The following is a 15,428-nucleotide window of genomic DNA, read 5'->3' on the forward strand; positions in this document are numbered from 1 at the left end:
CGTGGCTCTTGGTCATCATTGTCCTTGTCTTTCACATGATATACTCTAGCTCGGTGTTAGTCCAATGACCCCAAAGGAGTATGTTAGTACTGGAGCTGTATAGGTATTTATGGCTTTAACTGTGTTCCCTCCATTCAATTTTGCTTTCAGCAGGCTTCTGAGTCTGTGATGATATTTTTGAGTCAGGCACTTCTTGATTTCCTTGTGCTCTAACTGCTGAGCCTGCATCATCCCTAGGTATTTGTAGGTCTCTCCTTCTGTCATAGCTTGGATCTCTTTACCAGTCAGCAGCTGGTAGTTTTGGCTGACTAATTTTCCCTTTTGCAGTGCGTGGGTCTTGCAATTGTCTAGACCAAATTCCATCCTGATATCCTTGCTGAATTCTTCTGTGACCCGGAGTAGTTGCTGGAGTTGCTTCTCAGTTGCCACGTAGAGCTTGATTTCATCCATATACATCAGGTAGGTGAGGCTATACAGGTTCTTGAAAGATTCCTCATCTGATGGGGATTGGTCAGGTTGTGATGTTCTTGACCTTAATGATGGTACTCCATTTCACCATTATTGCTCCTATGAGGTTTGTGACTATCGGATTGACCTTGTAGACCTTCAGGGTCTCTATTAACCAGCTATGAGGTACGGAGTCGAAGGCCTTGCGGTTATCGATTTAGGCTGTGTATAGGTTGCAGTGCTTCTTGTGGGCTTGCTCCATAACTGTGGAGCAAGCCATCTGTGGATGATCAAGAAGAAAATAGGCCTGACCTTGCCTGCAAGAAATGCAATAGGGAAACTGCAGCCAAAGCGGATAGTGTTCCCACGATGCCATTAGAGAATAGCATTTCCACAGATATGATAGCCATATCAAATACCGATCAAACTTACCAATACAATCGTGAATCTGAACATCTGTATGCAGAAACTGTAACTGACGAAGTCTTTTCCCTTAGATCCGGCTTGGAAGCTCTCGTGGCCAAGCCGATCAACCGGATTATGTCTGCGACTTGCGGAGATATAATAAAGATATGGAGCCAGATGGAACGCATCCTTTTTGACCTTCACGTCAACAACGAGCGGCTCAAAGCCAAAGTGGAAACCTATTAGGAAGAGCGTGGAAATGAAATGCTACAGCGCACCCGCTCTTATGCAGATGCGCTGAGGAATCCTTCAAAAAAGATTACTGAGGCACACAAGCCAACCCAGATAAAGAAAACGATACTAAAGGAGCAACATCTGGTTGTATTAAAACCAACAGAAGACAGCCCCATGGAATCGAGTGAAGCCGTCAAGATGGCCGTTGTACAAAAATTAGCAAGCGACTTAAAGAACACCCGTATCAAATCAATAAGAAAAACCAGGAACATCGGAGTAATAATTGAGACTGCAACGCGACATGAAGCCCAGACAATACTGGACAACCCAAAAATTTCCACCATGGGACTCACAGCTGAGACACCGAAAAAGAAAGGCCCAGCAATTATTGTTTTCGGCATCAGTAAAAATCTCAAACCGGAACAAGTGGCTGAAGAAATCTATTGTAGAAGCCTTCAAGGTGAAAGCGAATTTACCAGCATAGAAGATGCGATACAACCAAAGTACCAGAACAAAGGAAAATCCTCCCAAAATGTAAACTGGGTTATTGACCTCTCAGCACAAGCTTGGCAAGTAATTTAGCAGCAGGACAGGGTGTACCTTGAGTGGACCTGCCATAGGTTCAAAGAACACATAGTCGTCCCAAAGTGCTTTCGCATTTGCAGGTTCGGCCATACTACACACACACATACACAGGTCGATTCCATGTGTGGGCACTGTGCCCAGAAAGGGCATAACTTTAACACCTGCCCTAACAAAACTGAAGAACCGGTTTGCGCTAACTGTAAACTAGCAAAAATGGATTACAAGCATTCGATAAGGGATAACAAGTGCCTGGTTTATCTGAAAGCAAGAAGCACACAACAGAAGAATCAACTATGGTCCCATATAAGACATAACTGTAACATCATGAAATTTATGCAGCTAAATGCTCAGCGGGCGCATGCTGTCGTGGACCAAATAAGAATAAAGGCTGACAAAGACAATACAGACGTCCTGTTCATCCAAGAGCCCTATACAAATGCAAGAAAAGTCAGGGGATATCCGCTTACGTACAAAATTATACAATCAGAAGAAGACACTCCGGGGGCGGTTATCCTTGTTAGGAACCCGCACATAACTGCCATCAAAATCCACACTCTCTGTACCCCATGGGCGGTGTGCGCCCAGCTTATAAGACCTATGGGATCGTTCCACGTCATCTCATTGCGTTGTCGTCCAGGCGAAGATATAGCCCCTGACATCAGGTATCTGCAAGCAGTCCAAGCCCTCCTCTCAGATGGGGAGATTATTCTCTGTGCTGACGTTAATTGCCATTCTGCAATGTGGCACAGCAACTCAGAAGATCGCCCGGGCAATCACAACGGCCGGCAACTCGAGAACTTTCTCACTACATCCTCTCTTGTAACCCTTAACAAGCCTAACAACATGCCTACCTTCAGTAATACCCTATGGGAGTCCACAATAGACATCTCAGCAGCCACAAGATCCATTGCCACTAAGATCACTGACTGGAAAGTCCGCAAGGCTTGGACAACTTCCGACCATAGTGTGATTACCTTTACCCTTCAACGCTCAATAGAATTAGCACCTCCGCCTAGAAACAATATCATCCGTTATGCAATTAACAAAGCCGACTGGAACCTCTTTAATTTAACAGTCAAAGCTTCCCTTCAAATTCTTGGAAACACCAATCTTACCAACCTCAACCACAACCAGCATCAGAGGGAAATAACATCAATCATAACCAATGTCTGTGACAAAACAATCAAGAAGAAACACCCTTTCCCGAGTGCTGTCCCATGGTGATGCAACCAACTGGATCATCTCTGCCATCAGGTTCATACAGCACGGAAATCATTTCAACGTGCTCGCCGTACCTGGCCCCCTCATGAAGTTGATGCCTTATGCAATAACTATCATAGGCTAAGAAATGATTACACTAGTTTAATTAGAGCCAAGAAGAAACAGTCTTGGGAGCACCTGGTCTCCACGACTGGAAACAGCAACCCCTGGGGAGTTGTGTATCGCATTGTTACGAACAAGCTCCCCAGGGGTGAGGTCATTTCCTCTACAATCACCCCGCAGGGCACCACAACCCATACATGGGAAGAGTCAGTAAACAACATCTTGGACACCCTGTTCCCGCTAAATACAGATCCTCAATCCAGCCAGCAACAAGAAATCTGTACTGAAAACGCATCCTACAGCACCACTTCTATAGAACAGCCTTTCAACTTAGATGAATTAAAACTTTCCATTGGCAAAACAAAAAACAAAAAAAGCCCAGGGTTAGACTTCATTGAAGCAGAAGTAATTGAAGAAGCTTGCAGAGACGCAATGAAATCTCCTTCTCAGCCTGTACAACCATTGTCTGGAAGTTGGACTCTTCCCAGATGACTGGAAAGAGGCCAATCTACGCCTCATTTTGAAGAACCCAAGTAAACCAACAGAGCAGCCAAGGTCATACAGACCCATAGCACTCCTTTCCGTTTTAAGAAAAATATTTGAACGTCTTCTCTTATCCAGATTGGAAAAACACTATAAAAATGCAAATCTCCAGTCCCCAAACCAGTTCGGTTTTCGGGCAGGCATTCAGCAGAAGATGCTCTTCGATAGCTCACGGATTTAGTCAAAAATTCAGCCACCAAATACTTCTTAGTAATATCAATGGATTTCGCCGGGGCCTTTGACTTGCTCTGGTGGCCAAGTATACTACGAAGACTCAGAGAATCTAGTGTTCCAGCAAATCTTTGCAGCTGCATACAGGACTATCTTCACAACAGAAGTGTTACAGTCAGAAATGCCTATCGACAAGTCTCCAGAAATGTCTACAGAGGATGTCCCCTGGGCTCTGTCCTTGGTCCTCTCCTATGGAATGTGGTCATGGACGAGTTCCTGAACCTAGACCTGGGGGATGTTTCCACCCAAGCCTTCGCAGACGACTTGATACTGACAGTCACTGGAAACTCCAGAGCTTCCCTGGAAACAACAGCCAACGGAGCCCTTACAAAGCTACAAGAATGGGCCAGCCTCCATAAATTCCATATATCTGCTGAGAAAACTACTTCAATTCTACTCAGAGGAACCCTTCAAATAAGCAGGCCGCCGCAGATTAAAATTGCTGGTAGAACTATCAAACTGACAACTGAGTTGAAGTACCTTTGGGTAATTCTCGACCCCAAGCTCACGTTTAACCGCATATAGACTACCTTCATCGCAAAGTCAGGAACTACACGGCAATGGTAGTGAGGATCAGCAGGTCTGACTGGGGCTTAAATCGCTGTTCACTGCATATTCTATACAAAGCTGTACTTATTCCCACTATAACCTACTGTGCAGGTGTCTGGTATCATCGTGCACTCATTGTTTGTAACCAAAGGAAGCTCACCTCCATCCAGCGTAATATCCTTCTCACTATCACCCGTGCCTGCTGCACAGTAAGCAACCCAGCGCTCCAAGTCTTGGCAGGAGTTCTCCCTCTGGACCTGCAGATAATTCGCAAAGGCGTGCACTACCGGCTCGCAAAGGGACTCCCTTCCGTCATCCTGGATTTCACTACAAACCCAGCAAACACCATCAAAGAAGAAAAAAAGTGCCTTGCAGTCTACCTTCTTAACGCCTGGCAAAACAGATGGAATACCACCCCCAAAGGTTCCATCACTAAAATATTCTTACCTGAAATAGTCCAGATCTACCCTAAAGCTCCAGCATGGTACAGCCCAGGGTTATATACTACTTTCCTGATTACAGGCCATGGATCCATAAATCACAAACTTGCCTCTATGAAAATCATGGATGACCCTCGCTGGCTTTGTGGTGAAAACGAAGACTGGGATCACCTATTCTATGTTTGCCTGCTCTAGGAGGACCTGCGAACGTTGCTCACATCAAAAATACGTCTTGCCTCGAGGAAATGAACATTTTCTGATCAATGAGGAAGACCAGTACCACGTTTTCTCTGCCTTCGCCCATGATCTCTTCACCAGAAGAAGATCACTGGTACAATGTCCTGGAACTGATGCACATTGATCAACATCCTTTCTCATATACTGAACATCTTCACCTAGATTGTGACCACTTCTGGCTACTGGACTTGACACCCAGGTCGCTTGAATTGTTTCATCCGTGTCTCTCTTGATACGTGATTGTCTTCCCACCCTCTCGAGGGGGCCTCTTCTTCCACTTCCGCTTAGGTAAGAGAATTCCCACCCAACCTGTGGAGGATGCCTTCCCTTACATCCTCCATCACTCTGTCTGTACCTCCTTTCCTTTACCCTCTCCAGCACATCCTGTACTCCCTGAACCCTATTATTTTATTTTATTTTATATATATATATATATATATATATATATATATATTTTTTTTTTACTTGGTCTCTTTCCAGGAAGCTCAGGTGACCTGGAGGAGACTAGCCAGAGAATTATGGGCAGCCTGGCTACCTCCTAGTGGTGTGTGCGGGCAACGTTGGGTCCTATCAGGGGCCCTGCAGCCAAAAGCCAGGACACCCAACAGAACCCAGTATTTCATTTACAACACAAAAAATTTTTCTGGCTTTCACAGTGATACTGTTTGTCTCCACAGAGTATATATGGCGCAGATGTGGGAAACCACCGGAGGTGCCTTTACCCCAACACTATGCACACTATGTACATTGTCATATCGGTCTCTAGCCTGGTTATTTCATAGTATGCTTGCATGATGTACATATTCATTTCAATGCTCCACTTCATGTGTTGGAATCTTCTTTCTTTCTTCCTGGGTGGTCACTAGCACAGTTGCACAAGAAGTACTTCCAGGTGGTGGGGCTGGATGGTCTTTCCCTTCTCTAATGGTAGTCATATGGGGAACAGTGCCATTTGATCCATTGTCTTGCTCGGGAGACCGTCTCCAACTTTTTGAACCGGCCCCTCTGCCTAAAGCCTGAATGCGAGTGACTTTATCCTGCGCCACACTCAATGCAGTATGATTATTATTTCTTTGTGACATCATCCATCTATGGAGGTGGACTTGTTTAGCTTCGGCTAATCCAGTGGCATTTTTTTTTTTAGTTCTCACGAGTGACACCAGATGTTATTATTATTATTATTAGTTTTTTTCCATTCTGCAACAGGTACTGGTACCAGGTGTGTGTGATGGTTGTTATGTCTAGTTGCTATTATTGATCAAGGAACTCTGAAAAGCCTACAGATGTTCATGAGAAGCCTACAGATGTTCACGTTCTTTGTAGGTGTTCTCTGGGAGGCCTATTGCTGCTAAGTTATTATTATTTTAACTTGCATTTCTTTCTTGTATTATGATTGTTAACTCCTGGCTCCGGAGCGCCTCCATAGCCAGGTGGGCAGGAGCAGCAGTGCGTAGCACACGCTTGTTGATTAGACCGGGGTTCGAGCCCGTGACCACCAAATACGGAGAATGTGGAAAGGTCAGGGAATGACCACCGCATATCCCCACAGAGCAATATAGCCTTAGTTGCTAATGCTCCTAAAAACCAAATAACAACAATAATCCTGGCTCCGGCAGCCATAGTGGCAATATTGCAATGTTTTGTACCTATTTATATACTGATCTGTTATTATATATATTGCAATAAAGATTTCTAAAATTATAATGATGTTATTTATTTCTGCTTTACACTTTTTTTTATATATTTTCTTATCTCAGAAATATACTATGTGATAAGCCAAGTGATCAGTCCTCCAGGTGGTCATCAGATTCCAACAATCCTCCTCAGGTAAAGATTTGAAAAGTAAAAATTTCTGAAATTTGGTTAAAATCTTAATTAGCCTAACCTGGTGAACAACTATAAAATTAAAACATTACTATTCAAATATATGATGCTTGGAATAAAATCATATACAGCAGGCCCTTGTTATAATGCTGTTTACTCTACACTAATTATTTACAGCGCTGTTTTTATATTATTACCTATATCTCACTCTAATGCTGTCACAACCCACTATAATGCTCTTTCACCAGCGTACAGATTGAATTTTTGGCATGTTTAACGAAAACGTTTTATCTGATGTAGTCGATAGCTTGAAAATGAATAGCAAAGTTTCCCACGCCCAGTGAAATTTTCTCCCATGCTAATTTAATTGCACTATGGTGACTTGTTACAATCAACATTTTAAAAAATGATAAAGTATATTGCTTGTGATATTTGCATTATATGCATTAGCATTAGCATTAGTAGAGGCATATGATGCAAGAAAGCAAGCTTATTCAGCATCAGAAAAAAAAAAAAAAAAACACACCACTCCCATTTCACCCCTCCGTTCGCTCGAAATACCTGTCCAGTTGAGCCTTAAATTTGTTTAGGCTATCAACTTCAACACCAAGTGATGGAAGTCGGTTCCACCAACCAACCACCCGCTGGCCAAAGGCAAATTTCTGCACATCTATCCGACATCCGTCCTTCCTCAATTTGAATTTATGCCCTCTGAGCTGATTATTCTGAGCAAGATGAAGAATCCCATTGGCATTGAGCATGCTCAAACCATTCAAAGCCTTATACACCTCTATCAGATCACCTCGCCGGTGCCTAGTCTCCAGACTCTGTAATTTGCAAAACTTAAGCCTTTCTTCGTAAGAGCAACCCTTTGTTCCATTCACTAATCTTGTTGCCCTTCTCTGTACCCGTTCCAGCAGCTCTACATCCTTCTTGAAATGAGGCCTCCAGACCTGTATACAGTACTCAAGATGTGGCCTAACCATTGCCTTATACAAGGGAATAATCACTTCCTTATCCCTGCTAGAAAAATTCCTGTATATCATTGACAAGACACCATGAGCTACTCTTGCAGTTCGTCTGCACTGCTCAGAGAACTTCATATCTGCCTGCACAATTACCCCCAGGTTCTTTTCATTCTCCACCACTGTCAGTGTAGTACCGCAGAGTTGATACGTTGCTCTGGGGTTACTGTTTCCCATATGTAGTACTTTACATTTGCCAATGTTAAACTTCATTTGCCACTTCTCAGCCCATCTGTTCAACCTTTCCAGATCCTGTTGCAGCAGCATAGCGTCAGTGGTGTCCTTAACAACCCTGCCAACCTTTGTATCATCTGCAAACTTGGACATTAAACTTGATATCCCAACTGAAGTCTAGTCCTCACTCGGTACAGTATTAGACATTGTCCAAAGCGAACAGTTTACTCGAATATTGTATCATAATTAATTCAATGCAGTTACATTTTCGAAGATTAATAATGGCGGATAAGAATTAAAAAGGAACAACGTCTGGATGCGGTACGAAGCTAAGATTAGAAAAATGCTGAATTTGAATTAGCTTATATGATGATCTGAAGAAAGCTCACCTTAAAAAAAAAAAAAAAATGTGGAACCATTTAAAGCTAGTAAGGGCTGGTAAGATAGATTTAAAATCCAGGGAGAAGCCCCAAATGCAGATTAAGGAGCAGAAACTTTCAAAAATGAACTAAAAATTATTGAAGAGTGGTGTTAAACTTCTCAACAAGTTTTTAACATAGATGAAACAGGGCTTTTTTGGAAATGAATGCCTAAAAGAAGTTTCATATTGAAAGAAGAAAAAAAAAAAAAAAAACATGCCAGGCTTCAAAGCAGTGAAGGATTGGTTGATTTTATTGTTGGGTGGTAACGCTGTGGGGAGGGATTTTAAAGTAAAACCCCTTTTAGTTTACTAGGAAGACGGCCAAAGTACAATCCAAAGTTACGAAAACTCGACAGCCCAGGGCCATCAGATTAATAAATTCATGATTTTAAGTTTAATTTTGATACGTAATGCAGTTACTTACCACGTAATTATATATGTATGTAATGGAGAATATTTTATATGCACAAATTTTTAATATTAAATATTTTGACCGACATTTGTACGTCTTTTCACTACCGTTTATTATTGATTAGGAAATATCCTATGGCATAGACCACGATTCACAAATACATATATTACATTGCGAGAACACGGCGCTCGCTTATCGCCGATTCACTTAGTGCTCTGTTTTTTGGGAACGAATTATCAGCGTTCAGTGGGGGTCACCTGTATAGCACCTGCCATAATAAAGAAAATTCTTTAAATCTTAAAAGGTCATCATGGATATTTTTCCAGTCATGGTGGATGGAGCTGATATTTTGGTCTCTGCAGAACTAACACTCAGTACTATTAGTTACCATGGTTGTGTCTTCCCTATAGACAATGAAATAGGGTTCTACTTATTGATCTTTCCAGAGGTTATGTTCCACATATAGATCCTGATCGAGATCAGTCTCCAGTAAATGCAGGCCAACTAATGTACACAAGTTTTGGTTGAAATGGTCCTGATGACAAAACACACAAGGCCAGTGATGGAAAAACGAGCAAAAAGCCAGAAAAACTGTTCAGGGTCAAAGCATCACAGTGGCAAATTATCTGAGAAGACTGCTCGGTTGGTAGAGTGCAGCTGCTACTCTTCTCTCTCTCTGTTTAAGAACTAGGGCAGGGTCTGATTACAAACTCAAGGGATGCCATGCTGTTTTAATCATGAGAACTGTTCCCTTATCACTAATCAGCTTTGTACATAAATGTGAACTGAAAGGAGCAATCCTTCATTTTAATGCATTCTATTTGGAATCAAGATATTTGATTCCAAATATCTTGATTGGAATCAAATATCATAGTGATGATCCTTCATCCTGTAGGATTATACATTTTTTTCTCCTTGTTTGGAGCATACAAATGCATGCCTTGTTAATTTAATTTTATATTGTAGTTATTCTAGTTTAGCTATTATTCATAGAGTAAAAGGGTGACTTATCAGAATATCATGTGAATTAGCACTCTTGACCTGTGGGTGTTAGCCACACCAAAACATTTACTTCCCACAATTTACCTTATCCAAATGGTTACTTTTTTTTTGCAAATCTGAATTGCAATTCTTTGTTTTTCGAACATCTTAAGATTTAAAAATGACTTGAGCATGTGGTTGGGAGCACCTATGTTTTTGCACTGCTGTGGCTAAATGATTAAGATTGGAATACTCGTACTTATTTCAAACACCTTCCTCTTTAGAGAATAATAAACAAGGCCAACAAAAAAGTCTTGACTACACTTCACATCCAGTTAACCATTCTACTGTATTGTATTGTGAAACAGAGAAATGTCTCATGTACTCAGTTTTTGCATCTTTGTGCATTTGGAAGAGGAGGATTGGGCTTACCTTCTTCGAATATGTTCACATAATCTGCAAAAGCTCTGGCAGAAAATGGGACATTAGTACATTGGCAACACTGTTTCCCATTGTAAATATGGGCAAAAAAAGCTATAAATTATATCTAAAAAAAATTATAAATATACATTTAAATATAAATATAAATGTATATTAAAAACTTGTCTAAATCTAATTCTTTGATATCCATGCCTTCTGGACAGTTTAAAACCACTGGAAGGCTAAGAATTTGACCTGCTGCACCATCTGTATGTCTGTTTAGAGGGCTCAAAGCATGTCCGTATTTGTGATCGCACACCCGGGCTGTTAACATGAATATGATGCGACGTTTACGTGACGAAACTTCTCCTCTTCATGAAACATTGTATATTGGATTTAATTTTAGGAATCACACGAAGATAGCAAACAATTAGTGGAGTCTTTAACAGAAAAAATGCAAAAATATAATTTCAATAATATTGCAATTCCGTGGGCATGCACCGCACACCTAGCACACCCTGAATATATGCCCCTGATACATATATATTGCAATATGAAGCTTATGGTATATGTATTTCATATCTCCTATCAAGTTTACATTATATGTATTTCATATCTCTTATCAAGTGTAAGTTATGTGTATTATGCTATACCACAATGTTTGTAAGTTCTAAATAATTATAACATATAATAAATTTATCTAACTAACACCAACCTAGGTGATTTGAACTTTTACCTACCTATCTGTCACAATTAAAACACTATAATTCCCTTGCCACACACACTCAATACTATAACAATACTAAAATCAATAAAGGGACCGGTATAGATTCCAGAACGTGATGCTTTTTATAAAGATAATTATTGTGGAGTAACAATTATTTAAATTGTGGTTATCTTTATAAAAACAGATTATATTTAATTTGTTTTCATGTGATGTCCTACCACGTGATTTCCTCTCTTCTCTACAACTTTGATCTGGACCAGCCTTCCTTCACCCTGGGCACTTTGTCAGCTTTCCAGCAGTGGACTTCAAACATATGATTCCAGACTTGTTAAGGGATGTACTTCTCAAGATTATTGTCTATTACATTCTGGGTTAGCTGCCTATCCATCATTTTCCTCATTCATTCTTTCTGTTATTCAGGATTCAAATGGAGAAACTCAAGATTCTTACTAACCCGAGCCTGAATAATAAGATTTCTTAATCAAGTTTCTTGATTCCATCCAACCCTGAATCATGTGGAAATAAATTTCCCTCCAAAGAATAATGCATGGGTGTGTCCTCCCCCCATAAAAATGCTCCCACTGTAGATCCCACTGTAGAAGTGAAGCTGCCCCCATCAGGCATGGAAAGCAGATTAGAAATCATTTCTGCAAATGACTGGTGGATCTGTGGGAGCAATGACTCTTCACAATTCAAATCTGCCAATTCACCACTTGTATTTATCACACAAGGATTGACCCAGATACACCCTCACAAGACATTTAGAATTTGATTTTCAGAAAGGCTGGAATGCATAATTTTTGCAAGTGACTGGTCAGTGTCTGAAAGGTGCACCGTCACTCTTATGCATTCCTTGATGTCACCAGCTCGCTGTTTGATTTTGCTTCAGTACCTTTTTCTTCTTGGATGAAGTGTCTGGGAATTTCAGGAAAGTGTACATTCGTTCCCCAAAAGAACTTAAATAACAAGTAAATAAATCAGAGGCCATTTAAACTGAAAGACCCTTTGCACTTTTCACTCAATATCAGAAGCATCTCTAATAAGCTCTATTCCTTAGAAATGCTTGTTTTTTGAAGTTGACATTATTTTCCCTCTTGAAACCTGGCTGGCTTGTTACAAACAGTTTGACATTTTCATCAGAAATTCATCTGACCATGTAGCTTCTAATGGTCATATGGAAAGAACAGGTGGCAATGTTATTATTTACTATTGTTTTTTTTCATTTTCCCATCTGATTAGCAGCAGTTTTAGCACTGTTGATGAAATTAGCACCATTGCTAATCTCATCTGATTTGCAACAGTGTACACAGACACTCCTACAATGGGGCTCTGTGTACACCGTTCTTTGTTGAACCTACGCAATTGAAATGAGTCTGATTTATCTTCCACCTGACCATACACAAGGCTCCAGGTATGAATTTCAATAATGGCCAATGACCCACTTCCTCCAGTATATAGGTTTTTTTTTGGAGACTTCAGTATGCCCAACACCAGACATTCTGAAGCTAGCAGTTACTTTATTTTCTTCACCGAAAATTTGGAGGTTTAATATTTTGTACTACATCCTACAAGTTTCAATCAAGCCTTATACCTGATATTGAATTTATCTCAGGTTAGACCAACACAGGCCCAACTTTAACTTTTTATTCAGGCCATCAACTGATCACCCTCGAATGTATATTCAAGTTAGTGCTAAGAAGAATAATGTTTTAACCAAAACTTCTGTTTTCTTGAACAAGATGTTATAATGAGTTCCCTCAAACAACTGGGACATTTTTGCTAGTGAAGCAAAAATGTCCCAAATGTCCCTCCTGAGTGAAGAAGCTATTAATGGTCTTGCTTCTCATCTTACGGCAGTGGCAACTTGTTCCTCAAAAACTATCAAAATTCCTAAATGGATAAAGTCGCAGTTTTCAGGATATTTAAAGATTGCATTTGGATGAACAGTGAGCTTTCAGGAAAAGTGCTGAACACATGAGTTTACGTACTTAAAAAAGAAATGTTACGTACTTAAAAAAGTTAAGAGGTATAATGCATGCCAAATCCTTTGGCATGCATTATACCTCTTAACACACAAATCCTTTCAGCGAGTGGAGTGGCTAGTACCTTTAGTGTTAGTCATGTAAATGATAAATATAATTGTGTCTTCTCAATTCCATTATGTGATTTGGTTACTTGATTCTCAACTAACATCATGAAGGAGAATGGAAAAACTCACCATTGGGTTAGCAGACAAATCTACCGTTGGACCTGTTGACTTTCTCCTGTTTACGATTAAAATATCTAGTCCCATCATTGTGAATATTCTTTTGTAACTTTAATGATTTTAAGAACAGCTTCTGTTCTTCAAGTTCTGACACACTGCCACTGCATGAAACCTATTCTGCAGAATTCAACACTTATATCAAAGGATTTTCACTCATTCTCAATAGCATGCATTTTCCTTAAGATTTGTGAGGTCATCTAAACTTACTTTATTGATCATTGCTTTCATCGTGGACTTTTCCACCTTCACTCCATTATCTCTGGTTGATCTACCACTGCCAACCTCCTTCAGACTCTCTTCCACATACAGAAAACGTTAAGTTCAAAATCACAGCTTGACAATTTTTCTTGACGTAAAATCTGCATGTGTTAAGGTTTCCATTACAATTTTATTTAAAATTGTAATGTTTTGTAATTCTAGAAAAAGTTACTTCAGAATCTCCACTAATCTCCATACTCAAAAAGGTACTACACTTGTTTGTCACTCACAACGATTCTCATAATCCTTTATTAGCATTAGTTGAGGGCCGCCTCCATAGTCAGGTGGGCAGGAGCAGCAGTGCGTAGCACACGCTTGATTAGACCGAGGTTCGAGCCCGTGACCACCAAATACGGAGGATGTGGAAAGGTCAGGGAATGACCACCGCATATCCCCAGAGCAATATGGCCTTAGTTGCTAATGCTCCTAAAAACCAAATAAACAAACAAACAAACAACAAGCATTAGCTGAGACATATGATGCAAGAAAGCAAGCTTATACAGCATCAGCCAAAAAAAAAAAAAAAAAAAAAAACCCCATTTCACACATCCATTTGCTCTATAAGTATGTCCAATTCTTCCTTGAATTTATTTAAGCTATCAACTTCCTAAATGACAGATGGAAGTTTGTTCCAGCAATCAACTACCCACTGGCTAAAGGCAAATTTCAACACATCTGTTCTACTTCTTCTTCTATGGCGCCTCCATAGCCAGGTGGGAAGGAGCAGCAGTGCGTAGCACACGCTTCTTGATTAGACCGGGGTTTGATACGGGGGAAGCGGGAAAGGTCAGGGAATGACCACTGCATATCCCAGAGCAATATGGCCTTAGTTGCTAATGCTCCTAAAAACCAAAATAACTAACTAACTAACTAACTAACATCTGTTCTTTCCTCAATTTGAATTTATGCCCCCAAATTTGTAATCTGAGCAAGAGAAAGAATCCCATCAACATTGAGCTTGCTCACCCATTCAAGGTCTTATACACCTCAATCAGATCACCTCACAGGTGCCTAGTCTCTAGAAGCTGCAATTTCCAGAACTTAAGCCTTTCTTTGTAAGATCCCTTCGTTCCCCTCACCAATCTTGCCCTTGTTGCCCTTCTCTGTACTCGTTCTGACAACGCTACATCCTTCCTAAAATGAGGCCTGCAGACCTGTATGCAATACTCAAGGTGCAGCCTGACCATTGCCTTATACAAAGGGATAATCGCCTTATCCCTACTAGCAAAATTCCTGTATATCATTGACAAGACCCCCATGATTTGCTCTGACAACCTGTCTGTACTGTTCAGAAAACTTCATATCTGACTGCACAGTTATCCCCAGGTCTTTTTCATTCTATACCACCCTGTGTGTAGTACTGCACAGTTAGCATGTTTCTCTGGGGTTACTTCTACCCATGTGCAGTACTTTGCATTTGTCAATATTAAACTTCAGTTGCCATTTCTGTCCATCTGCCTGACTTTTCTAGATCCTGTTGCAGTAGCACAATGCCATTACTGTCATTAACAACCCTGCCATCTGCAAACTTGGACATTAATCCTGATATACCTTCATCAATATCACTGATAAATATACAAAACAGCAATGGGCCCAACACCGAACCCTGGGGGACTTCACTAATAACATTAGTCCATGAAGAGTAGTGTCCATTGATTACCATTCTGTCTTCTCCTACACATCCATCCTTTCATCAGTTGTAGCAACTTACCCTTAATGCCATTCTGCTCCAATTTGTACAGTAGTCTTCCATGTATGACAGTATCAAAAGCTTTCCTGAAATCCAAGTATATGATATCAAAATTATATTTTGCATCCAATTCCTTTGTGACCACGTCATAGTATCAAATCAAATTGGTCAGACAAGACCTCCTCCTCTTAACAAACGCATGCTGTGTCTGAATTATTACTGCAGTCTTGTCTAGA

At 40.5% G+C, this 15,428-nt stretch overlaps 1 protein-coding gene across 1 annotated transcript in view; it reads left to right on the forward strand.

Annotated features, from left to right (window-relative positions):
- muskelin (muskelin 1) overlaps positions 1–15,428 on the forward strand; it is a 577,242-nt gene that overhangs the window by 84,493 nt on the left and 477,321 nt on the right. Inside the window, exon 2 of the mRNA XM_090389985.1 lies at positions 6,752–6,821. Coding sequence (XP_090246111.1) covers positions 6,752–6,821 — 70 coding nt within the window. The remainder of the gene's footprint in view (positions 1–6,751; positions 6,822–15,428) is intronic.

This window comes from Mastigoproctus giganteus, chromosome 2 (assembly GCF_048544385.1).
Source record: "Mastigoproctus giganteus isolate SK-2022 chromosome 2, ASM4854438v1, whole genome shotgun sequence".
Classification (NCBI taxonomy): Eukaryota; Metazoa; Arthropoda; class Arachnida; order Uropygi; family Thelyphonidae; genus Mastigoproctus; species Mastigoproctus giganteus.